This window comes from Panthera pardus, unplaced genomic scaffold, assembly GCF_024362965.1.
Source record: "Panthera pardus isolate Hobbes unplaced genomic scaffold, ASM2436296v1 HiC_scaffold_6, whole genome shotgun sequence".
NCBI lineage: Eukaryota > Metazoa > Chordata > Mammalia > Carnivora > Felidae > Panthera > Panthera pardus.
Genome location: NW_026526991.1, coordinates 89,940,218 through 89,967,758, shown reverse-complemented (window position 1 = coordinate 89,967,758; position 27,541 = coordinate 89,940,218). Strand labels below are relative to the sequence as shown.

The 27,541-nt window shown below is 34.6% G+C and overlaps 1 protein-coding gene across 3 annotated transcripts in view; it reads left to right on the top strand.

The window, feature by feature from the left end:
• PIK3C2G (phosphatidylinositol-4-phosphate 3-kinase catalytic subunit type 2 gamma) overlaps positions 1-27,541 on the top strand; it is a 350,214-nt gene that overhangs the window by 54,700 nt on the left and 267,973 nt on the right. For all 3 annotated transcript variants that reach the window (XM_019452113.2, XM_019452112.2, XM_053894931.1), the window contains exons 6-8: positions 5,461-5,563; positions 11,160-11,230; positions 19,780-19,843. In XM_019452113.2, coding sequence (XP_019307658.2) covers positions 5,461-5,563; positions 11,160-11,230; positions 19,780-19,843 — 238 coding nt within the window. The remainder of the gene's footprint in view (positions 1-5,460; positions 5,564-11,159; positions 11,231-19,779; positions 19,844-27,541) is intronic.

The following is a 27,541-nucleotide window of genomic DNA, read 5'->3' as shown; positions in this document are numbered from 1 at the left end:
AGATCTTTTTCATGCAAAACCATACATGATATTCCCACAATTAGAATGATGATATAGATCTTCAGGACTAAATCAGTATATTAAAATGCAAATCTACCTACCTGCGCACCAAAATTCTCATGAAAGGACAGGAAAAAATATTACTACAAAACCTGGTAAAACAAGAAGAGTGATACCATGGGAAGGAGGAAACAGTTGCAAGGGGATTGTGGAGCTCCTAGATAAAATGTTGAAAGATACTTAAAATAGGAGGGACTTGAGACATTCATTTGATAGCTTTATAAAAAACAAGACGATTTCCTAAGGAATGATGAATTTTCAAAATTAGCTCAATGAGAGAAGTATAAAAGTAAAAATAATGCGCAGTGGGGAGTGAAAGTTAGTTTTTAGTTAAACTGCAACAAACCTTCAAGGACTAGAGATTTCTCAATTATAGAAACGGTTCCAGGACAGAGAAAAAGGTACATGCAGTTTACAAGTCTGACCTAATTATGATGCCTAAAACAAGTAAAGATAACAAAATGTTAAAATTATAGGCCTCTCTAAGTTTTGACATATACAAAAAAAACCTTTAAAACTTGCAAATTAAACCTACTACGGGGACAAGTCTACATAAAAAGGTAAAGATAATTTTAAATTAGGAAAATCTATCAATGTAATTAATACATTAACATATTCAAGAAAAAATGATCTTCTCACTGTGATGCACCTAACAGATACAGAAAGCCCGTCTGATAAATTTGAAACTTATTTATAATTTTTTTTAAAATTCTTAATACAATAGAACAGGAAAAGTGTAAACCAGGAATACAGAGCGAATACATCCAATGATTAATCCTTTGAGGCATTTCCGATAAAAGCAAGAAAAAGAGGAGGATGTCTACCATCATTGCTACTATTCAACAGTGTGCCTCATATCCTATACATCACAGTAAGATAAGAAAACAAAAGGAAGAAAACATATTGGAAAGCGACAGACAAAACAATGATTATTTTTAAAGAAAATAATTTTCTGTTAGAAAATCCAAAATAATCAACTGAAAACCATTAGGTATTACAACAGGATTCCACCAGATAAATTAACATATAAAGCCAACTAATAAATACTGTGAAAAAAAAAAAAAACCTCTGACTTATAATAGAACAGAATCTATAAAATATCTTGCAAAAAGCATATGTGTAAGAACGATTGGAAAGAAAACTAACACTTTACTCAAGGGCATAAAAGAGAATTAGAGTGTATGTAGAAATATACTTATCCTTAAGGAGTAGATTCAATATTATAAAAATACCAATTCTTTTTATATAATTCCATAAATTAAATATAAGTCTGCACTATATTAGCATTTTATCCTTAGCATTGGCACACTAATTCTAAAATTGTTCTGGAAGAGAAACCGTGCAAAAATAGATAATATAATTCTTTTAAATGGTGACTTTCAATTCCACACTTCAAAATATGCTTCAATTAAATAATTGAAGCAATCTGTTATTGGCACAGGAATAGATATATAGATTAAAGGAATACTTATAGTCCAGAAATCAGATATCTATGAAAATTGGTCATGTGATGAATACAACAGGTCACAGATGAAAAGACATCCTCTTTAGAGGTGTTCAATAAAATTGCCAGTATATTGGAAAAATGTCTAAAATTGGAACTATGCATCACTCTTTACTCAACAAATGCATTTCAGATGGATTCTATATAAGGATATAAGTATAAAAAACAAAAAAAGAGTGTTGCTCTGAAAAAAAATTACGCTTAATTCTTTTTTTTAATGTTTATTTATTTGTTTTGATAGAAAGAGAAAGCATGTGTGTGTTGGGGGGGGGGGGGGGTGGGAGGGAGCAGAGAGAGAGGGAGAGAGAGAATCCCAAGCAGACTCTGGGCTGTCAGTGCAGAGTCCAAGGATGGGTTCAATTCCACAAACTGTGAGATTATGAACTGAGCCAAAATCAAGAAATTTGGACACTTGGTGGACTGAGCCACCCAGGCACACCTAAGTTGAATTCTTTATAACAACTGATAAAAAGGAATTATTAAAAACTATTACTGCTGAATTAAATGTGGAAGAAACAACTTTAAATGATTAGAGCAATAATTATAAAAATCTAAACCAATTCTTTATTCAGGTTGTTCCTCAAGTTCAAGTACATGCTTTTTATAAAGAATGTGGAACTAGAAGTTAAAGATAATTACTTGTAGGTTTGGTTTATGCCAGAAAGAAGACATAAAATTGTAATCAATAGACCCTTCATCCTATATCAAAGTCTTCCTTTACTCTGATATCAAACTTAGGCAATTGAGAGTCTATTTAGATATTTTTAGTTAAAAATAGAATGTTTTCAGACATCTGTCTTTTTTATAATTCCCATCTCTAACTTTGTTTTACTTACACTTTTCTTGATTTCATCAGTTAAGTGATAAGAGAATCTAGACCTACAATTCATACAGTCCCCATTTGGACAATTGGAGGGCAATTGGAGGGCAATGTGGGAGAACCAAACTGATGTCATATTTAGGTGCTAAGGCTTATTTGAGAATGTGATGTACACAGTGATTAAATTGAGGTTACAATGGAAAAAATAAGATACATGTTATTTAAATATTAGGTAACCACTGGAAGATTAAAAATATATATAAATATAAAATATAAAAATAAATATTTATATAAAATATAAATATAACTATATATAAATAATATATGTATTATATATAAATATAAAATTTTATATAAATATAAAAATATAAAATATAAATATAAAAAATATAAATATAAAAATATATTTATGTCTCCAAGCCTCTAAAGATAAAGAAGAGACTCAAAGAAGATTCAGTAACCTCAACAAATGAAAGAAAACAATAAAAACTCATAGTTAATATAAACAGCAATAACAGCAGAAGGCATTGCTATGGGTAAAATAGTTTAAATTTTCTGATTAAAAAAGTCTTAGAAAGTAAGTTAAAAAATATTTAGCTATAGGCTAGAGACACAGGTAAAATAAAATGATTTCATTTTTAACAGAAAAATATATGTATTTAGCTTACATAAATAAATAAAATAATAAATAAATAATATAAATATATATAATATATATAAATGTATATATTTAAATATATATATTTTTATATATTATATATATTTAAATATAAATATATATAAATATAAATATATAAATATATTTATATATTTATATAGATTTATATATATAAATAAATAATATATATATTTATATATAAATAAATATATAAATATATTTATATATTTATATAGATTTATATATATATAAATATATATATTTATATATAAATATATAAATATATATAAATATTTATATAAATAAATATAAAATAAATATAAATATAAATATAAATAAATAAATAAATGTATTTATTTCAGCTTACAAAAAAGTGCCATAAACTCTGAGTAAACTATTCTTCTGGAAAAAGGGAAAGAGGAGAATTTTTCTTATCTGTTTTGTTTCCCACAGCTTAGTACAATTCAGAAGTTTCCCATAATGTAACATAAAAAAGAGAGAGAGAGATGAATTATAGGGGTAAAAAAGAGACTTACAAACTCTGGTAATTACCCAAAATCTGATAACTACTCAGATCCTGCCACACACACACAGACACACACACATGCACAAACACACAAAGAGTGAAGGCAAGATAAGAGAAGAACTAGATCCTACTTTTAGAAAGGGGTAGAATTGGCAAATTTAGTAAATGAAAATATAGGCTTTCCAGTTAAATTTCAGTTTCAAAAAATCCCAAATTTTGAAATTATATATCAAACAGTACATGAGACATACCTATACTAAAAAATATATTCACTATTACTGAAATTCTTATTTATTGGCCATCTTCTATTTTATTTGGAAGCCCTAGTAAGGGGTATACATACAAATGGGTGAAGAAAAAAAAAAGTTAATTCAAGAAAGCAGCAACCATATCTGAGACTAAGTCTCTAGACTGGGGTCCAGCCTTCAACACACGAGGAATTCTGATAGCAAGGTGGTCCACTACTCTTAAAATGTTTCCCAGAATAGGAATAGGAAAACAGGACTCTGCATGGAAAGAGGAGTTGGGGGAGGGAGGTGAAAGGAGAGGAACTTGAGTCCATGTGATAGAATATGGAGAATGCCCTTGCTGCAGAACTTGGTCAGTGAGGAAGGCAGGAACTCAGGGAATACACATGCCATGCCTTATGTGTAGACTAGCAGCAGAAATAACTCAAGGAACAATACAGAGAGTACTGGGACAGAAATCTAACAGGGGCTGCGGGAATGAGGTGTAAAACAAATGTTATGGATACCAACATTCACCATTTAGTGAGTGGATAGGTGTTGGGTCTTCTTAAAAAAGATATCAGTTGTCAAAATAAGAACATTTATAGAAAATTTACTAGCTATCAACTGAGTAATGCTTTATTTCTCTGTCACTGTTGGGAATAACCGATCCCAAATGTTTAGTGAATTTTCCAGATAAATGGGTATGTCAACTTAAGGGCCTCAAATGTTTTAATTTTTTTAATGTTTATTTATTTTTGAGAGACAGAGAAAGACAGAGTGTGGGTGGTGGAGGGGCAGAGACAGAGGGAGACACAGAATCTGGGTTCCAGGCTCTGTCTGAGCTGTCAGCACAGAGCCTGACGAGGGGCTCAAACTCACGATCATCACCTGAGCTGAAGTTAGATACTTAACTGACTGAGCCACCAGGCACCCCTCAAATGTTTTGATATAAGGGTTTTTTCTACTGAAATCCTTCACACATTTAACCAAGATCCTTAATAAAGTACATTAACATAATTCATCCTTTTTAATGGCTCTTACAGGGAGAGAGCGGAAAGGAAGGAAGAAGAAAATTATGCCTTTAGAAATTTCTAAAATATGTGGGGATATTCTGTCTATTTAATTTGCTTGTCAACCCTTTCATTTGGACATTAATAATATCAACTCTAAAATACATATACTGAGTTTCAGATAGTTTAATTGGCTTGCCTAAGGTCATGGAGCTAGTAAATCTGTCTCTAAAGCCCATGACATCTCCACCTCACTGCTCCACTTCCTTGATACAGTGGTCCCTGCATACACTTTGTGGCATCAATTAGACCTCCCAGAAGGATGTTGTCCTCAGCTTTGAGAGGACTGTATAAAAAAAAAAAAAAACTAACTTTGGATATGTAAAATATTCTCTATTATAATTTATCTCCATTGCAAAGATATCTAATCATTTTCTAACTTGATGCACTTGAAGAATAATTGTAATATCTTATCATTTAAAATGAATATAATGAGGATATATTTTTAAATAAGTATATAGGACTAGGATATATATAAAATTTTACCAGACTAAGTTCCAAAAAAATGAAAAGAAACAAAGTCAGAGAGGAAAATAATACTCTTGGGAGTATTCTGGAGGAAATGACTGTATTCATTTTTTTTCTTCTTCAGTGATTACCCTTTGGGGAGCCACAAAATATTTCAGAAAGATAAATCTGTTATTCAACTTACTCTTCATAAAAATGGGAAAGTTCCAGGAAAATTATCTCGAAAGGTAAGATTTTTTTAGCGTTGGTTTGAATTTTCAAGCTGATCATTTTAAGGACAATATTCCTATCTTTATGGATGGTTGCCAGTTTGGAATTACATAGCTTAATGAATACATGTTCATTTGAGTATGTTTACTGAAACATAATGAAATATTTACCTAAATGCCTGTTAACAATTCGAACTGAAGCAATTACATGAACACATTACTGCAACCCTGGTATAATAGTAAATCAATTGGTCTCTTGGAAAAATAACTTATGAGAAACTTATTAAGGTTATTATATTCATACTATCCAGGAAGCCACTAGGAAGTGTACAGAGTAAAAAATGTGAGGGGGAAGCCATTGAAAGAAGAAAAATAACTTGTTCTATTTGAAGATTGTTTGTCGGTATCAACACAATTTAAATCAAGACAGATTAATATTCATAATATATATAATAAAACTACCCAGAAAGGGATTACTGTGCTTTAATGACACAATTCCATGCTGTTAGATATGAATTTTATTCCCTGTGTGATGTCTTGAGTTATTTCAAACCCAAATTGCACAGTATGCAATGAACTTTGATATTTTGGCAGCTTTATCTGTAGAATCTTCCAATTACCTGCTTTAAGCAAAAATCCCATCACCCTGTCATTTACATCAGATAACAGATTTCCAGTGCATGACTTTTTTTTTCCTAGTCTGAGGTGTTTCATCATAAAAAGTGTCAGGTGGTGCATTAGGTTGCAGTATATCTATGTGGAATATAACATAATGAGGCCAAAAGAGAGTTGTTTAGAAAAATCTTTTGGAACTGGTACTCAACTCAGCCAGTGTTGACAGCTCCAGGGTTATGCATCTGAAATCTCCACAGAGAAACATTATAAAGTACAACTAATACTCTCAATATTAATAAACATAAGAGTCTTCAAATTGTCCTCAATGTTTTGAAAAAGCTAAAATCATCATGTTTCATTTCAACATGGGGGAAGAAGCGAAAATATATGATTAGAATTTCTACTCTCCTTGAGAACTTTCATGTTGCTAAAAAATAACTTATTTCATTGGTAGCAATTCACAAATCACTAACATTTCAATTCCATGTAAATTAAGGTTTATATTTAAATCCATTTAACACCACTACTCGAATACAATGTATGCTGACATATATTTTAAGTCTGGGACTTTATTTAATCTTCACAATAATTCTATGTGGCAAATACTATTAAAAATAAAGAAACTGAATCACAAGGAGCTCCATGGCTGTGCCCAGATCATATTCATGGAACTGGTAAGCAGAGGAGCTTGGATTTGAGCCCAGTCAGTCTCCATAGCCCATACTTTATGCTATCAACCTACCTGACAAGTATACTTGGGATGTGTATATATACATATCTATATATCTATATAGATCTATATATATAGATAGATATCTATATATATCTATATAGATATATAGATCTATATAGATATATAGATATCTATATAGATAGATAGATAGTTTTGTTTTCCATGGCTATATTCACTTACCTCAAAGTCTGGGACATGATAGGTGTTCCATGATGATTAACCATATTAAGTATATATTAGATGCCAAGTACTGTTATCAGTGCTTTATATGTATTTATTCACAATAAATCAAGAGCAAAAAAAGTGATAATTACTATTATTTTCCTTTTTTTAAATAAAAGTACTGAAAATTCAGAAGATAAGGGTGTTCTCAGCCTAAAGTCTCATAGCTACTAAAGAAGGAGATGAAATTTGAGCACAGCTAGTCTAGTCATAGAGCTCACTATATCATAATTCCAGCCAATGTAATATCTATGGGCTGTTGTCATCATCATATCCAGGGACAAGAATATAGTCATTTCTGGGTGTAAAGTGTATAATTATCACTAGAAATTCCTAATTTTCAATGTCTCATTTGGATCATAGCAGGATTTAAGTTACATGGCTGCTTTTTTTATGCTTCAACTCACAAACTTTACTTCCTATAGTGAATATCACCATCTCTTGGCCAATTCAACAATTTACAGATAAAAAGTATAAATGCTTTTTCTCAACCACAACTTCTCCTACTCTAACACTGTTATTTAAAAATAGATGGGGTGCCTAGGTGGCTCAGTTGGTTGAGCACCTGACTCTTGATTTCGGCTCAGGTCATGATTTCATGGTCCATGAGATGAAGCCCTGCATGGGGCTCTAAGCTGGCAGGACAGAGGCTGCTTGGGATTCTCTCTGTCTCTCTCTGTCTCTCTCTCTGTGTGTGTATGTGTGTGTGTGTGTGTGTGTGTGTGTGTGTGTGTGTGTTTCTGCCCCTCCCTCTCTCTCTCAAAATAAATAAACATTTAAAAAGATAATATGCTTGATGACACAGAAGTTTATATATTCTCCATTTACTCACATATTAACTATATCACTGTGGTGTAGTAGGTTAGAGTACTGAACAAAATCAACAACATCCCAGACTTCAAAGGGCTTAGTGCACAGGGGATTCAACTGGCTCTGACTCTCAGTTAAAGAGCAGTGGTAGCCTCCACACAAACTATTAAAAAGGCATCCCATGTCTCTATTCGCCCCAAATACTGGTTCTTGAAGGATTTTTTAGCATCATATTTCAAAGAGAAGATATTACATCCTTATTAAAATCTATAAGGGTTTACTTTAAGATACTATGCAAGTACATTATATATAATCTAAAAACAATTCAACAAATATTTTTTTAAAAATTTAGTGTTTATTTTTGAGAGAGAGAGAGAGACAGAGTGTGAGCAGGAGAGAGGCAGAAAGGGAGGGAGATACAGAATCTGAAGCAGGCTCCAGGCTCCAAGCTGTCAGCACAGAGCCTGACTTGGGGCTTGAATTTATGAACTGTGAGATCATGGCCTGAGCTGAAGTCAGATGCTTAACCAACTGAGCCACTCGGGTGCCCCAATTCAACATATATTTATTGAATATTTTTTACATGCAATATTTAGTACTTGTCTTTGAGGGTCTTACATAGTGAATGAACAAGTTAGCGAACCTACTTAAAATTCAGAATTATGTCTTAGGAAACAAATACGTGCAGACAGATACTCATTTATTCATCAACTACCATATAGGCACTCTTCTAAATACTGGAGATACAAAGACAAACAAGACATTTCAGTACTTATTCTAGAATGCAGAGTTTTCATTCTGGTAAAGAAGACATACAATAAACAAATATACATTTAAAAGTCTGATAGAGATATGTGCTTCAAAAGAAAGAGATAACTATGCTTCTAAAGCCTGGAGTAAGAACACCTGACACAGATGAATCAGGGGTGGTAATCATTTCTATGTATTAATCCTAGAACATATAAACCTAGTTCTCACCATAAATATAAATAAAGAGTGTTAAATTTGCTAACTTGGCATCTTGTTTAAAAACAGAGATTCCGGATCCATACTACCAAATTCAAATGTCTTCTCTTGGATAAATTATTATATTCACCCTACTTTCCTTGTTAAAAAATGTGAATAATAATATTTACCTAATATGATTATTATTGTAACTTAATTGAGAAATGTAAATGAAAGCTTAAAGCAGTGCCTGTGCCTAACTGGGACTACGTAAGTACCAGTTACTAATGTCATAAAATTAGGGATGGCATTTTAGCTTTTTACCGTTACAAACTCTATATGGTAAGGAGATACTGAATGTTCTTCTCTCTTGATCCTATTGTTTAAAGTGGTTTCAAAATTCTCTACAGTTTTCATAATTTTAGCTGTATAAAAACATTTATAAACAATTATATTTTCTTTCCAGTAAAACAACATACAATGGCTTATTTCTTCTATATAATGCTAGGAACATTATGATAATTATCATTTCATTAAGTTTATTGACACCATTGCCTTTCAGTAGATACTTTTAGAGTTCTCTAATTGTACAAGGCACATTGTACTATTCAATTCATCTCAGATGCCTTTCCTATTTTAAAATTGCTTGTGTTATACAGAAATATGGTAATTTAATTCTTGTTCCATGAGATTATTCATAAAATAGTTTGACAGTCCATATAAATCTCTCTAAATTTCAAAATTTTACAATCTCCATCTTGACTAGATGTGTATAATTGAGTCTTTAAAAAAATGTTCTCTTTATGTCTCTCAAATTTGATAAGTATTTTCAACATTGTTGACATTAATCATAAAATCAAATTTCATTTTAGCTCAAGGAAACTCACAGAACACAGAGAGCAGATTTTTGTATGAAAAAGGAAAAAAAAAGAAACCTTAACTTTTTCCTTAAGATGAAGGTATGCCTTCAGCTTTGGAGAAAAGTAAAGTGTATGATATATTCCATGGACAACTGCTCAAGACTGTTCTCTAGACTTTTGAGCTCCCTTAAATAAGAACAAAACAAAACAAAACAAAACTTTCCTTGTAAGTGACAATATGACAAAGGCCAATTTCTCCCCCAAAGGCATCTCTGGAAGCCAAGTAAAGTGGTTTTAAAATGAATATGATTATGCTATACAGAAAGATGCAAATAAGTCATTATTTATATGCTTGCTTTGGTTGTTTTAACTTCTGAAAGAAGTTTCTTTTCTTCTTCTGAAAGTTTTTGGGTTTTTTTTTGTTTTTTTTTTTTTTTTAGCGTGCATTCAAGGTATTGTATTACAGTTATGACCTTATTCTCTCCATGTAACAACTTCTTTCTTCCTCACAAAAGAGCCCAATAATACACCTTTGACCTTAGGCCATATAAAGGTTTTCCTTCTGATGTTTCCTGTCAGGAGCTCTAATAGGCAGTTTTAAAAATAGATTGTGTATTAACATCCAAGATTGCATGCACACCAGGCATTAAGCTCTCAAACAGCTGTGTATAGTGAAAATGGTGCAATTATGGGGAAGTTATATTGCATTCTCCTTTGCAGACTTGCACAGGATTTTCATGAATGCCTGTTGCAGAAGAGCTAATCAAGGAGTTATGGTGTGAAAATGTGTGTGTGTGTGTGTGTGTGCGCGTGCACGCACGCGTGTGTGTTTATGCGTATGGACCACAGGACTGATAGTTTATGATAAGTAGTTTCTGCTAATCTTGGGAGAAAACACATGCCTCCTGAAAACTCCTGGAATTTATAGTTGTCACTCATTAGCACACTTCAATGTTCACGAAATAGAAAGTTCTGTTACACTCACATTTGGGAGGCAAGGTGTGGTGAAGTTGAAAAATTGGGAGTTCATTCTAGGCCTGCCAACTGATCTGGCAAGCTGTCAGGCCACACACTGCCATGGGATCCATAGCCTAAATGTAAAGAAAATGTGCATGTATGTGAGAGAACCAGTCTGCAAAACTGCCCTCTGCTAGGAGAACTTAATGTTTGACCTTGGTGATGCCAGGATACTTTTCTTCTGTCCTTGAGGTTTTTCCTCTCCCAAAGCTCAGCTTCTGATTCATTTTTGAAAAGAATGCTTATAGAGTTAAGAAGAGTCTTACAAAGTCTTTAAAACAAAGTATTAAAATGATGAATGAGGGTTATCAAAAGAGGTGAATAAAATGACAGCAGGAAGCCACAGACCTATTTTTATCTGGTACTCATTCCTATTCACTCTATAAATATTAATATATTCTGCTGTCTACAGCATGAAGATGACCACAGTCAGTTTTATCTGAACCAACTTCTAGAATTTATGCATATTTGGAAAATATCCAGGTAAGACATTTTACTTTGTTCCAAGACTACTTTCTGACCAAGTTCTCAAGTGCCAAATCACAATATTTTTCAGTTGACTGTAAAAACTGTCCTTTCGTTAGTACCGTGGAAGCTATTGTACTTTTAATAGATATCTCCCTTTGGCAAATTCTGTTAATAATTATCTATTCTTCACAGCTATTCAGATACATTTGAAGAGCTGCTAACACCTTCCAGAACAATCTAACATTCATTTTAAAATATCTCTGCTACCGGTTATTATGTTTTCAAGAATTTTTTTCCTCATTCATTTTGTGAATTTGCGTGTGCATGTGTCACTAAGCTCTTTGTATAACTGAATTTCCACACTTTGAAAGTCACCACATCCTGCTTTAAATTTTTCTTGAATTCCCTGAAAATAACTGGTATATCATAAGCAGAAGAGCATGAATTCAAACTGGGAAACTCAAATGACAGTAAATGAACATATCCTAACTGATTCTCATATCTAAATGTATGCGTGTATTATTTGAAAGAATAGACCCATCAGGAAGCTAGCCTGGGAGAAGATATCAGTGCTACAGTATGGGTTTATCTGAAATTAAAGTTGTTCTGAGCTGAATGAGCAAAAAATTGGGTATGGGAGGTATATATCATAATCTCCAAAGCAAAGCCTGATATAAAAAATATGAGTTAAAATCATTTTTAGTGACTATTCATAATAGCTATCAATCACTTAGTGGAGTTATTGTACATTTTACATGCATTATCTCATCTAATTCTCCCTACAGCCCTGTGATAAGACACAAAATTTACTTCAGAATCAAAGAAACCCAAGTTCTGGAAGGTTAAATAACTTCCATAAGGCTATTCAGTTCATTAGTGGTAGGACAGAAATCAGGGCTGTGTGAAATTTGCAAAGACCCTATTCTTTTATTAAAACTATTCTGTCTTGCCCTGTATGCCTCTCTTTATTTTCCCCAAAATATTCATCCTCACACAACAAAGTCACAGAATGGGTAGGACTACAGAGGACTTTGAATATATCTTAATCTAAATTTTTTATTTTATAGCTAATTACATGGATCAGGTATAGGTTCCCATCAAAATGGCATATTAACAACAGCTGTAGTTTCCTCATTCCAAAATAAATTTATCCAAAAAAAAAAAAAAACCTTAGAAGAAAGCATCAAATCTGACAAATTCTTTAAAAAGTGGGAAATCCTTGGGAGACAAAGGACTGTTCTGAACTGGTTTGGTGGAGGACTGTCACTTGTGTGTAGGTAGATGCTGTCTGGGGCACAGAGAGACAAGGGGAGGCTGTGAGAAGAAGGGGAGAGCAAGACAGTTTTCCTTCTGTTTCTGTCTTACCCTGCCATTGCCAGCCCCCTCACAGAAGTCTGGTGACCATGACCATTGTGCAATATAAGTGTCCACTGAGTTAAATTCGGCAGTCACAGACTAATCTCAAAATCTAATTCCTCTACCCCTTCCCTTTAACCCCAGGGCATTGCTGCTTCTCCTCTGGTAAGGAAAGTAAAACACAGAAAAGTTTAAAAGTTTGTCAACCATCATACAGATAATTAATGTCATAGCCAGGACTAAAACCAAATGTCTAACACTCAGCACTTATTCCATTTAACTATTAATATTGTATACAACATTAAATTATATAAATATAATTTTTATTTTATATATAGTATTTATAGTATTGATACATATTATATATTTTTCATATATAATAGCATTATACATGTGTGTATATATACATTTTATATATAATAACATTATATGTGTGTGTGTATATGTATATGTACACGTGTTATCCATTCATCCATTGATGGACATTTAGGTTGTTTCTATGTCTTGGCTATTGTGAATAATGCTGCAAAGAACTTGGGAGTGCGGCTATCTCTTCAAGATAGTGATTTAATTTCCTATGAATACTAGAAGTGGGAATGCTGGATGATATGTTAATTCTATTTTTTATTTTTTGAGGAAACTTCATACTGTTTTCCATAGTGGCTGAACCAATTTACATTCCCAACAGTACACCAGGGTTCCCTTTTCTGAATAGCCTTGACCAGAGTCTTTGTGATAATAGCCATTCTAAGGGCTGTGAGGGGATATCACATTGTGATTTTGATTTGCATTTCCCCATTTCTTTTCAGCCTTTGAGCTAAAGTCAAGCGTAGCATTTTCCTGGTGATTAGTGATATTGTTTATGTACTTGTTATTCATGTGCTTGTTGGCCATTTGTATATATTTTTAAGGCAAATGTCTACTCAAGTCCTCTGCCCATTTTTTAAATCGGATTGATTTTTCACTATTGAGTTGTATGAGCTCCTTACACATTTTGGATATTAACCCCTTATCAGATATATGGATTGCAAATATTTCCTCCCATAAACTAGGTTGCCTTTTCATTTTATGCATTCTTTCCTTTGCTGTTTTAGGTTTAAGATAGAGTGCAATTTCATTCTTTTGCATGAGAATATCCAGTTATCCCAAACTATTTATTGAAGAGACTATCCTTTCCCCACTTATTATTCTTGTCAAATATTACTTGACCATATATGTGTAGGTTTGTTTCTGGGCTCTCAAGACTATTCAATTCATCTATGTGTCTGTTTTTATATCAGTGTCATAATACTTCTGATTCCCAAATCTTTGTGATATAATTTGAAGTCAGGAAGTATAATGCCTCCAGATTTGTTCTTTCTCAAGATTGCTTTGGCTCTGCCGGATATTTTGTGGTTATATATTAATTTTAGGATTATTTTTCTTATTTCTGTGAAGAATAGCACTGGAACTTTGATAAAATTATATTGAATAGTGATGTCTGGCTAGCTCAGTTCGTGGAGCATGCTACTCTTGATCTCAGGGTAGTGAGTTCAAGCTTCATGTTGGGTATAGAGCTTACTTAAAAAAAATAAATTGAATCTATAGATGGCTGTGGGTAGTATGAACATTTTAACAATAGTAACTTTTCTGATATAAAAACTTGGATGCCATTCTATTTATGTGTTTTGATTTCTTTCATCAATGTCTCATAGCTTTCAGTGTATAGCTCTTTCACTTCCTTGGTTAAATTTTATTCCTAAGGTTTTTTTTGGTTTTGTTTTTGTTTTGATGCTATTGTAAGTAAAACTTTTTTATTTTTCAAAACTTTCATTGTTAGTGTATAGAAACTCAACTGATTTGTATGTATTTATCTTGCATCCTGAAACTTTATAGAATTCATTCATTAGTCCTAACAGTATTTTGGTGGAATCTTCAGAATTTTCTATATACAAGACTGTACCATCATCAAACAGACACAGTTTTACTTCTCCCTTTGAGATTGAATACCTGTTATTTCATTTTCTTGCCTGATTACTGTAAGACTTCTAGTACTATGTTGAATAGGTGGAGTGAGAGTGGGAACACTTATCTTGTTCCTGTTCTTAGAGGAAGTATTTTCTAAAATTTTTTTAATGTTTATTTTATTTTTGAGAGACAGAAAGAGACAGAGCATGAGTGGAGGAGGGGCAGAGAGAGAGAGGGAGACAAAATCTGAAGCAGTCTCCAGGCTCTGAGGTGTCAGCACAGAGCCCGACACAGGGCTCAAACTCACAAACTGTGAGATCATGACCTGAGCCAATATTGGATGCTTAACTGACTGAGCTACCCAGCCACCCCTGAGAGGAAGTACTTTCAACCTCTCACCACGGAGTATGATGATAGCTGTGGGTTGTCATATGTACACTTTATTATGTTGAGATGTGTTCCTTCTATACCCAATTTGTTGAAAGTTTTTATAATGAGAGGATGTTACATTTTTTCAAATGCTTTTTCTGCTTCTATTGAGATGATCAATGATTTCTTTTATTAATGTGCTTTATTAAATTTATTGATTTGTGTAGTTGAATCATCCTTGCATCCCAGGGACAAATTTTACTTGGTCATGGGGTATATAATACTTTTAATATGCTGTTGAATTTGGTTTGCAAGTATTTTGTTGAGAATTTTTGCATCTATAATCTTCAGGGATATTGGCTCATAGTTTTCTTTTTCTGTATTGTCCTTATCTGGCTTTGGCATCAGGGTAATTCTAATTTCATATAATGAGTTTGGGAGTGTCCCTACCTCTTCATGTTCTTGGAAGAGTTTGACAAGAACTGGCATTAATTTTTATTTAAATATTTGGTAGGATTTACCCATGAAGCTATCTGCTCCTGAATTTTTCTTTGTTGGGTGGTTTTTAATTACTGATTTAATCTTCTTATTATTGGTCTATTTGGATTTTCTATTTCTTCCTGATTCAGTCTTGGTAGGTCGTATTTTTTAGGAATTTGTTCACTTCTTCCAGGTTGTCCAATTTTTTTAGCATATAATTGTTCATAATAGTCTCTTTTGATCCTTCTTTGTTTCTTGTAACAGCTTTTAAATTAAAGTCTACTTTGTGTAATATAAGTATAGCTACCTCTACTATCTTTTGGTCTCTATTATACATGAAGTACCTTTTTCCATCCCTTCACTATGAATATATGTATGCTTTCGAAGCTGACGGGCATCTCTTGCAGGCAGTATATTTGTCTTTTTTCATCCATTCAGCTACTATCTGTCCTTTGACTGAAAAACTTTACATTTAAAATAATAATTGATAGTTAATGACTCACTATTGCCATCTTGTTAATTGTTTTGTTTTGTAGCCTTTCTTTCTTTCTTTCTTTCTGTCTTTTTCTCTTTTTTTCTTTCTTCTTTCTTTCTTTCTCTCTTCCTTTCTCTCTTCCTGAATTGATGTTTGGCCATAGTAGTAGACTTTAATTTCTTCTCTTTACCTTTGCATATCTGTGATAGGTTTTTGTTTTGTGGTTACTCTGAGGTTTACTTGAAATATCTTATAAGTCTTTTAAGCCAATAGCAATTTAACCTTATTTGCATAAAAACTCTACGTTTTACTCTGTCCTAACATTTTATGCTTTTGATGTCAGAATTTATACCTCTTTGTATTATATATCCATTGACAATATGAAACTTTAGCTATTTTTAATATTTTCCCTTAATCTCTATACTAGAGTTAAGTAATTGACACATCATTATTACTATATTAGACTATATACTTATCTTTCCAGTAAAGTGTGTTGTATATTTTCATGTTTTCCTGTTACTAATTAGCATCTTTTCATTTCAGCTTGAGGAACTAGCATTTTTTCTAAGGCATGCCTTGTGCTGAAGAACTCCTTTCCTTTGTTTGTGACAGTCTTTATTTCACCTTCACTTCTGAAGGACAATTGTGTTGGGTAAAGTATTCTTAGTTGGCAGGGGTCTTTCTTGTTTTGTTTTGTTTTTTCTTTCAGCAACTTACACTTATCATCCTACTTTCCTAGTTTGTTGGATTTCTGCTGAGAAATCCACTGATAGCTTTATGGTGATTATTTTATGAGGAAAAATTATTCTCTCTTGCTGCTTTTGAAATTTTCTCTTTGTATTTGATTTTAGACCATTTTATTTTGTTATATGTCTTGGAGTAGATCATTTTGGATTGAAATTATGGGGTAACCTATTACTTCATAATGTCCAAATATCTCCCCAGGTTTGGGAAGTTCAAAAGCCATTATTTAACTAAGCTTTCAGCTCCTTTCTCTTACCTTCTTCTTTCAGGACTCCAATGACATGCACATGTTTCTCTTTATGGGGCCCCATGAATCCCATAGACTTTTTTAATTCCTTTTTTACTTTTTTTAATTTTGTTTTTGTTCTTCTGCTTAGGTAATTTCAAATAATCTGTCTTTGAGCTTACTGTTTTTTTTCTTCTGCTTGGTCCCTTCTTCTGCTGAAGCTCTATATTGAATTTCAGTTCGGCCATTGTATTTCTTATCTCCAAAACTCTTGTTCTTTTTTTATGTTTTCTATACCTTTATTGGACTTCTCATTGTGTTCTTACATTGTTTTGATGAGTTCATTAAATTGTCTTTCTGTGTTCTCTTATATTTCTCTGAGCATCTTTAGAATAATTATTTTGAATTTTTTGTCAGGCAATTCATGTGGCTCCATGTCTTTGGGGTCAGTTGCTTTAAGTTGACTGTGTTCCTTTGGTGGTGTCATATTTCCCTGACTCTTTTTGATCCTTGGAGCCTTGCCTAGATGTCTGGGCCTGGGAAGAAGCAGACTTTATAGGCTGACCTCAGTACAGGATCTTCACCTGCAGGTGAGGCAGACTGGAGCATGCTATGGCTGTGAGTCTAGTGGTGCAGGGCACCAAGTATACAGTCATGTGGAAGACCCAGGTCTGGTGAATGTGATGTCTCCTCAGCTCAGGCCACTGGGGCCTACAACATCTTTAACAAGTGCTGTTGGCATCTTCAGTGGTGTTTCTGGGTCCAACAGCTAGGGCCCAGGGTAGGCAATGGTTGTTGCTAGAGTTGGTGGCACGCACACATAGAGTTTGGGTGTCAGCTGCAAGTGCCTGTGTAGTGGCAGGGACTGGTTGCAGACATACATATAGTATGGGGGAGGGCAGGGCTGGCAGCAAGGGCTACGACTAACTGTAGGTGCACTGGCACTGTGGGGTCCTGGATGTTGGTATGCACTCCTGTGGCTGCAGTCTCAACTTGGTCATGTGCACAGCAATGGAGGCTATTATGGGATTCAGGCTGGTTAGATACAGGTACACAGCTGGAGCGGCTGGTTGCAAGCAAGCCCAACAGTGTAGGCCAGTCACAGGAAACAGGGCCAGAACCAGGCCCACAAGCATCTGTGGGGGTCCTGACAATTGGTGTGCATTCCTGTGCCTGAAGTATCTCCCTAAAACATGTGCATGGCAGTGAAGGCCAGTACAGAAACCAGGCCAAGGGCTTGCAGGTGCACACTTTGGGAACCAGCTGCCAGTGAGCCTTAGGGTGGCAGTGGGTGGGAAAGGGAGCTGGGAGGGACTCAAGCAGCTGCTGTTTGTGAATATGAATACCTGTGTGTGATAGGGGAAGGGAAATGGTGAAATCTGCCTGCGGGTCTGCAGCTGCTGTGTTGGCTGTTGATTTCTCCAGTGGTGAAAGGTACTGGGGCCCTCTGCAGTGCAGGTCACTGGGAACCATAGTAACTCCCCCTACACTGCTGATGCTGGCAGCCCCTTCTTCCTTGTTCCTGGCCATCTTTACGTATCTCAGCTTTGCTGGTCTCTGTGTAGGGTGAAATCAATGCAGGTCCTTCTTGCAGTGTCCCAAAAGGCTGGGGGAAGCTGCTGGCTCACCTACTGTCCCTTTCCCAGCAAGGGGATTTCCCTATGGACAGTGAGCAGTGCTGGCCTGCAGGATGAGATGATGCAGGCAAAATGAAAGTACCCTCCCATTTTTGTGTGGTTATTCTCAGGGTTTCTTGTTCTACGGTGTTGTCAAAGTTTCTTGCAAGGATTCCTAAGCTCTCCCAGAGCTGTTTTTGTTCATAGATAGTTGTCTAATTGTGAGAATACAGAGATTGGGATCTCGTACTTTGCCATCTTGGAGACCTCCAAGTTGGAGACCTCCAAGACTGCTCTCTGTAATACAATGCTATTCTGCCTTCCCTCCTCAGACTACTTTATGGTGTCATTAAAAGATCACACACTAGATGGCAGGAGCTTTATTTTCAGTTTCACTCTTCCCTGACTTAACTTCCTCTTAGAAGTTGGGCAAATCATACACCTTCATTAGTTTCCAGGGTTTTTTCTATAAAATAAATATAATGCTTAACAGCAAGGTGCTGAGGGTATATATTCTTGAGGGTCTTTTAAGTTTTGTGGTCATATTTTATATAAAAACCCTCCCTTCAATAGCCAAATCTTTCACTATTCTTTTCCTATACCTCCACTGATTTTTTACATGGTCAATGCATTTTGTCTTTGAACTGTCAGATTTAATCCAACTGAAGTGATGATTTAATAAAGGCTGAGAAGGCAGTTATTGTAAAATACATTGGTGTGTCTTTAACACTTTTTGTGTTGTATGATTTGTTCAATTCAGCGGTTTCCAGAAAGAGAAATAGGAAGAGAAAGTCATGATGTTTGGAAAATAATTTTGATTAGTGAAGTAAGAAGAACCTCTGCTCATCTCACATGTATTCCACCTAAGCACAGATAAGGTTGGAGAAATAAGGGAAGCTTAGGGCAAAAAGATACAGAGGTTTGATGCCAAAGACAGACTTATCTATTATAAATATATGTCATTCATTCTGAGAGCAATTCTCTACAAGTGTTTGCATATTTAACAATTCTTGATGTTAGTATTTGTCATTATCTGCTCATAAATCCTTTCATAACTTACATTTTGAAGTAAGAATAGTTTGATATTATGAACAGTCTTTGAGAGGTTTGGTTAATTTGTCATGGATTTCTTTGGAGTTCTAAAGTTTTCAGATATGTCTGTAGGCTATCAAGTTACATAAAGTTTATAAACATCCTTCCGAAATGGTATTTAAAACCGTGTCAGTAGCAATCCTTTTTAAACCATGTCTGCTATAGAATCATGGACAAAACAGAACTTATGATAAATATGCTAAAGTTAATATAAGTTTTCTTACCCACTTTTAGACAAAGTCATTTTTTTTCTTTCCAGACAGTGCCTCTCAACAGTAATCAAAAAATATGACTTCCACCTGAAATGCCTATTGAAAACCCAGGTATTAACTTTTGTTACTTCATCTATCAATTCAATAAGTATTTATTAACCATAAAAAATTTTTGCAATTTTCTGAAGACACAAAGATGAATAAAGTAGAATGTCAATATCTGAGCAGCTTTCATTCTATTGTGGCAAAACACACAAGTAAATAGATGTGTATGAATAAAGTGTCATAGGTACTGTGAATGTGAAAGACCTATGTGTATACAGGACACAAAAGAAAGTTATCAATTTTACCTATTTGATCTGAATGTTGAAAAATGAGTATGCCAACTAAGGCACATGGTGAAAGAAGGTGGGGAGTGGGGATAACTTTTAGTGAAGAACAACATAAAGAGAAGCAGTTAGGAAAAGCCTAGAATGATTAGAAAACTGTATGAAATTTGGAATGGCTACAACTAGGGTTCAGTTTGAGAGACTGGAAAGAGACCAGATAAAAGGGGCAAACAGGGGCCAACTTATGTAGGATCCTAAGGACACTTTATGGACAATTTAAGGATTTTCTAATTTATCAGCTGATGACATAGAGCCATTATGCAAGGCAACAGAATGACAGATGGGTGACTAGAGGAGCACTTCATTAGCCCAAAGAGATGATGAAGGTATTGACAAAAACTCTACAATAGTGGTGGTCAGGAGGGGACAAATTCATAATATATGAAAATGTGCAATTTATATGATTTGGTGAAAGACTATGAGTAAAACAAAAGAAGAGGGTGTCTAGAATACCTCCACATTCCTGGCTGCCAACCGACTACATAGAGACATCAGTTTACTAAAATAGCAGAAAGGAGAAGCTAGCTTGGCAAGGAAATATGATGGACTTAGCCCAAGATTACTGAGATTTGGTCACCAACTGGGCATCAAAGTTGTGGTGACCATTAGGCAGACCATATCTTATAGCTTATTCTTCCAGGGAAGGGTTAAATCTTCCACAGATAAAACATGCTGTGATTATAGAAAATTGTGTAAATACAGTGTTTTAAAACAAGTGAGGATTTATTTTTCCATTAAATAATTGACTCCTGATATATATGAAAAGATAAAGAGCCTAAGTAACTATTCCTAATATTAATTAACAGTAGAAGATTCTGAAAATAATAAATACTTCTGGATAGATACCAAACTCATGTGAATTCCACATAAATAAAGACATGATGATGACAAATACACAACTCATATTCCCTCCCAAAATGTAATCCTATCACTCTAATTCCATTTTTCTTTCTTGAGTCTGGCTTAAATATATAAGTTTAAAATGTGAAATGTGAAAGAAATTCACAGAAGATTGGTTTGAGTCTCATAAAAGTGTCATAATTAGTACTTCTTTCAGCTTGATTCTTCACCTTTGTGATAGTCATTCTTTTGAGTGTAGAATTTGAAATTTACCAGGTACACAAGGCAGACGAAGACTTCATTCCTAGATCATTTATGTCTCTTCACTATATATAGATATACTTTTGAGGTTATGATAGCCTACTTATGATGACTGGTAATTATCTAAATGTCTCAGTACTGCTCATGTATCACAGATGCCTTTTTATACATACACACATGCATACAAATTGTTGAGAATCTGTAAAGTTCTTAATTTCCAAGAAGTTTTTAACTCTTATACAAAGCCTCCAATATTTCCACTTTGAAAGAATCCATTGATTATTGTAAATTTTTTCAGTATGACTTGAAAGTTGGCAAAACATCAAATAATTACTGTCTTTACATTAACACAGGCAAATAGTTATCATCACCCACATCTGACTTATCTTGTAAATAGGCCACAGTGTCTGTGATTTTCCAGATGAACTCCTTCCAAAACAATGATCTTTTTAAATGTGATTCTTCCTATGAGGCATCACTAGCAAATATCTGAGAAATGAGGACAGACTGCAGTACTTCTATTTATTTGACAACTGCATTAAGTAATATTTCATCACTGTCAAAAATAGTGCCAACATGAACAAAGTTTTTTTTATATTTCCCAAACTTGGATTATTAAACAATTTAAAAAAAAAATAGAAAACATGCAGGCTGAATAAATATGACACAGATATTATTGAATAATATGGGTAATTTAAATTTTCAAATATTTTCTTTCCCCAGCCATGGTCATTTAACATATTTTAGATTTTATTTATTTCACTTTGGGGGCCCTGATTATTATGTTTGCTAAGTAGCTAATTTTGTAAGCCATTTACATAGAACTTTTATTTTGGGCATTTTATTCCTCTCTTCTATGCCACTAATATCCAGAAAGGTATGGAACGTTTTCTATATTCATTCTATATTCTGTGTTCATCTCTAATATTTCAGAGAAATTAAGAATAAAAGAAAAAGAATTTCTCCCCTAAGGTATTACTTAATGCTTACTTAGCTTACTTAGCTTACTTAATGTTAATTAGTGAACTATTTATTCACTAGAATCAAGAGAAATAGAAATCTGGAGTGCCTGGGTGGCTCAGTTGGTTAAGCATCTGACTCGATTTCATCTCAGGTCATGATTTCACAGTTTGTGGGTTCAAGCCCCATGTCAGGCTCTGCACCAACAGTATGGAGCCTGCTTGGGATTCTTTCTCCCTCTCTCTCTGCCTCTCCCCTGCTGTCTCTCACTCTCTCAAAAAAAAAAAAAAAAAAAAAGAGAGAGAGACAGAGAGGGAGAGAGAGAAATAGAAAACAAAACCATACTCTGAAGTTGCTGATGATCTAGTTGGAAAGACAGCATATTCATAAATAATGTACATAGAGTGGTATATATAAAAGCAAAACTGTAAAGCAAGATTTCAATCTAGGTGCAAGAATCAACCTCTGATTCAAAGTTGCTTCTTCCTAGTAGCTTCTAATGCACTGTCTCCAAAATTTTTATTACAGTGCCAAATAGGACCTTTTAACAAAGCTAGCAACCCTTATTACTGATGACAAGCTTATACTAGAATCTAATAACTGATGAACTAATTATAAACTGATAAATGTGGGTTGAGAAAAATCTACTCATGCTTTAAAATATGGTTTGTCTTCATGAAACATTTGCTTGGTCTAAAAAGAGCTAAAAACCTCCAAACACTTTATCATCTAGCTCATGACACAGAAAGAGTACAAACTAGATAACCAGAATGGCACCTCTATTTTTCAGGTTTAAGTAACTAAATTAGTAACACAGAATAATAATTATCTCACACTTTCCCCTCCCTAAGACCTAAATCCAACTGTATTCAGTTTCTAGACAGAAGCTAAAAATTCCACGTGTAAGTAAAAATAAAGGGGGCACATAAGGATCTTCTGTATTTGGCTTTATTAGAACTGAAGCTCTTTTAGTAACAAGCAGACCTAATCCAAATTGTTGGGTTTTTAGAAGTGCCAAATTCAAACATAATTTGTTTTTTAAATGCTTATTTATTTTTGAGAGAGAGAGGAAAAAAGGAGAATGCAAGTACATGAACAGGGGAGGGACAGAGAGAGGAAGACAGAGATTCCCAAGCAGGCTCCACACTGTCAGTGCAGAGCCCAAGGTGAGGCTCGAACTCATGAACCATGAGATCATGACCTGAATGAAAATCAAGAGTCAGATGTTTAACCAACTGAGCCATCCAGGCACCCCTCAAACATAATTTAAACAGAGTGGCAGTAAGGACAGAATTTAGGTACAGAGACTCCAAAGTCAGATAGCAGTATATGCCAACCCTACACTAAAGAAAGTTTTTATTCAACTTTCTTAGAGTTCATATTATTCATCACTAGAGTGAATTTAATAAAATATGACAATGATATTTTTAAAATTAATAAAAACATATGAGATATGTTTAATATAATATAGTGGCTGGAAGATAAAACGTGTTCAGGTAAAGATAAGTACAAGTGTTAGTTTAGTGCTATTAGAGTGATTATTTTTAAAGTTATATATTTTGGGGGCTGATTATGGTAAGTTTTTATTGCTAAAGTAGAGGACCGAGTAGGATTCAGAAGAAAGAAGAAAAATGTCACAAAACCGATTTGTATTCAACACAGAATAGAAGAAGTGGGAAAAGAACAAAAAATCGTAAGAAGAAAATAGGACAAAATGAATAGGTAACAAGAACCTGGTTAAAGGTTACAAAAGAAGAAGTCAAGGAGATGAAGGAGATAAAGTCAGGTCACAAGAAAAATAAAACACAATTGCAGAATTGGAAACTACCCTAGCAGAAATAAAGGGCATAGTGAAACTACTAAAAGTCAAACCTATTATGTATAGGACATTTTCAGACTTAAGGAAGCAAAAAATGAAAAACTGAAAATAGATCTCCAATAAGGAAAATAATCACTAGCCAACATAATTTGTATTCCAAGTGAGATCAAAAGCATTGAAGGATTTTGCCAAAGGAATAACATGATCTGACATTTTATTTGGGATGTGTGCAGTGAATTATATAATACATGAGGAACATTTAATAATACATATACAAACTAAAGAATAATACCTGAGCAGGAATTCTTATTAAACAGTAAGTTTAGGAACAAAATATTGCTGGTATCATAGGATCTGCCCGTGTGCCACTTTATATCTCTTTTCTCTACATGAGAGGTATCCTTTGGTGAAAAGTATTTTGTAGGTTTTGTTTTCACCATTTTACCTTTTCACATTACCACCAAAGGATATCTATGCATTCATTAGAAATATACATTTTAGCTTTCCTTTTTAATGTCTCCATAAGTGGAATAAAACTGTATGTACTTTTTGAGCCATATAACTTTTGCTCATTGTTTTTCAGATTTATCCACCTTGTCCTATGTGGTTTTGATTTGTTTTCATTGATGTATGGTATTCAATTAGCTCAAAGAACCTCAATTTATTTATCTAATCCACTGTTGATGTACACCTGAGCTAATATCAAGAATTTTTCTAGGGTATATACCTAGGGTCATAGACACTTTTTAATAGGGTCACACATATTTCATAACAGATGAGAGTTCCCATTGCCCCATCTTCTCACTATGTTGTATAGTTCAACTTTTTAAATTTTTGCTTAAATGGGGAGAGAGTTAAGATGTGGAGTAGGAGAAGGACCTTATGCTTGCTATGTCTCTTGAACACAGCTAGATAACTATCAAATCATTCTGAACACCCAGGAAATTGATCTGAGGACTGAGAGAACAAACTGCACAACTAGAAGGAAAAAAAAGGTCACACTGTGGAATGTAGGAGGTGTGGAGATACGATTTGGGGGAGAAAGGAATCACAGATGCTGTGCAGGGAAGGGAGCCCTGATCATGGAGAGAGGGGAGAGAAGGAATGAGAGAGAAAGATAAAGCAGCATGCAGGGATTGCACAAGAAAAACACTTCCCCAAAACAATGCTGACTGAGAAAATGAGAGGGACTGATTATCGCAAGATTTTACAAGCAGCAGAGCTAAAAGTCTGAAGTTTTAGAAGCCTGTGCCATTGCCAGAGTCAAGCATGGCAGGCATAGGGGGATCCTGTGGAGAATGAGGGCAGAGGCCCAGGAGTGGACAGCATGCTCTGAGGATCTCCTGGATCATTCTGGGAGAGACAGTTCCCCTTCTTGCAGTACATTTGGAAGAGGTAGCACTGCCTCTCAGGACAAAAAAGCTAGTGGGTGCCACTGAGCTGCTTCATTCACTAGCATACAAGCAGAGACACCTGCTGAGGGCAGCTAACCTGGATGCTGGCTGTTTTGCTATGCTTTACCATAAAAATCCAAGTCCCTGCCAGTCATACAACTGCTTTTCTGAGAGAAACCATTATCAGCCACAAGGGAGTGAGACCCTCCCCTAGGGTATCAGCACAAGTTTGCCCCACACTAAGTCCCTAAAATCTGGAGTTTTGAAACCCAGCCACTCATCTGAGTTAAAACAGAGGAACAGTGCACCAACAGGCCTTGAGACAGATCAAACATAGACAGGGTGAAGGCAGGGATCTGACAGAAGCCTGGGTCACAAGGGGAGAGATTGTTCCCCCTTCTGTGAAGACCTCCTCAACAGCGGTGGGCACGAAATACCCTCCCTGGGGAAGAGAGTGGGCTGATGCCATTGTTTACCCCCTTATCAGTACAGCAAACTTTAGGGAGCAGTACAGCACACACAGTGGAGGATTGAGCCACTTACTGCAAGACCTACCCCCTGGCACTCTGCAGGTGGCTTTTTTACTAGGGCAAGTCTGATTGAGAGCCAGAGCAGCAGGGGCCCCTCCCCAGAAGACCAGCACAAACCTCCCATATGCACCAGATCTACTGATCATAGAGTGCTGCAAAGCTTCAGCTCTAGTGGAAACGGGACCAGGCACAGGCTTTCTGATACACAAAAGATAGAGTCCTAGAGAAAATTCCAAGATGGAGGAATTCATCCCAAAAGAAAGAACAAGAACATATGGCCAGGGAGTTAATCAAAACAGATATAAGTATTATGTTGGAACCAGAATTTAAAGCAATGATCATAAAATGCTAGCTGGTCTTGAGAAACAGAAGAAGCCAGAGAGACCCTTTACTGCAGTGATAAAAGACCTAAAAACTAGTTAGCCAAAATAAAAAGTGCTGTAACTGGGATGCAAAACCAAAAGTGCTATAACTGGGATGCAAAACTGACTGGCTTAGTGACTCCAAGGATGGAAGAAGCAGAGGAACAAATAAGTGATATAAAAGATAAAATTATGGAAAATAATGAATCTGAAAAGAAGAGATTAAGAAAAATTATGGATTATGAATGTAGACTTAGAGAACTCAGTAACACCATAAAGCATAATAACATTCATATCATAGGAGTTCCAGAAGAAGAGGGGGGAAAAAGGGGCAGAAAGTTTATTTGAGCAAATTATAGCTGAAAACTTCCCTAATCTGGGGAAAGAAACAGACATCCAAATCCAGGAGGCACAGAAAACTCCCATCAAAATCAACAAAACCAGCCAACACCAAAACATTTTGTAGTAAAATTTGCAAAATACTGAGGTAAGGAAAAACACCTGAAAGCAGCAAGAGAAAAGAAATCCCTAACCTACAAGGGAAGACAAATCAGGTGAACAGCAGATCTATCCACAGAAACTTGCCAGAAAGGAGTGGCATAATATATTCAACATACTAAATGGAGAAAATATACAGCCAAAAATGTTTTATCCAGCAAGACTGTCATTCAAAATATAAGGAGAGATAAAGAGTTTCCCAGAAAAACAAAAACTAAAGGAGTTCATGAACACTAAACAGCCCTGCAAGAAATATTAAAGGAGACACTTTGAGTGGGAAAGAAAGATCAAAAGCAATAAAGCCTAGAAAGGAACAGAGAAAATCTCGAGAAACCACTTTACACTAAATGGCTCTAAATTCATATCTATCAATAATCACTCTGACTGTAAATGGACTAAATGCTCTAATCAAAAGACAAAGGGTATCAAAATGGCTAAAAAAAAAAAAAAAAACACACAAAAAAAACCCAAGACCCATCTATATGCTGCCTACAAGAGACTCACTTAGACATAAAGACACCTATAGATTGAAAGTGAGGGCATGAAGAAACATTTATCATACTTATATGTTAAAAGAAGGCTGGAGTAGTAACACTTATATCAGACAAACTAGATTTTAAAGCAAAGACTATAAAAAGAGATGAAGAAGAGCACTATATCATAATAAAGGGGAACATCCAACAAGAGATATAACACTTGTAAATATTTATGCCCCCAAATTAAAACACCTAAATATATAAATCAATTAATAACAAA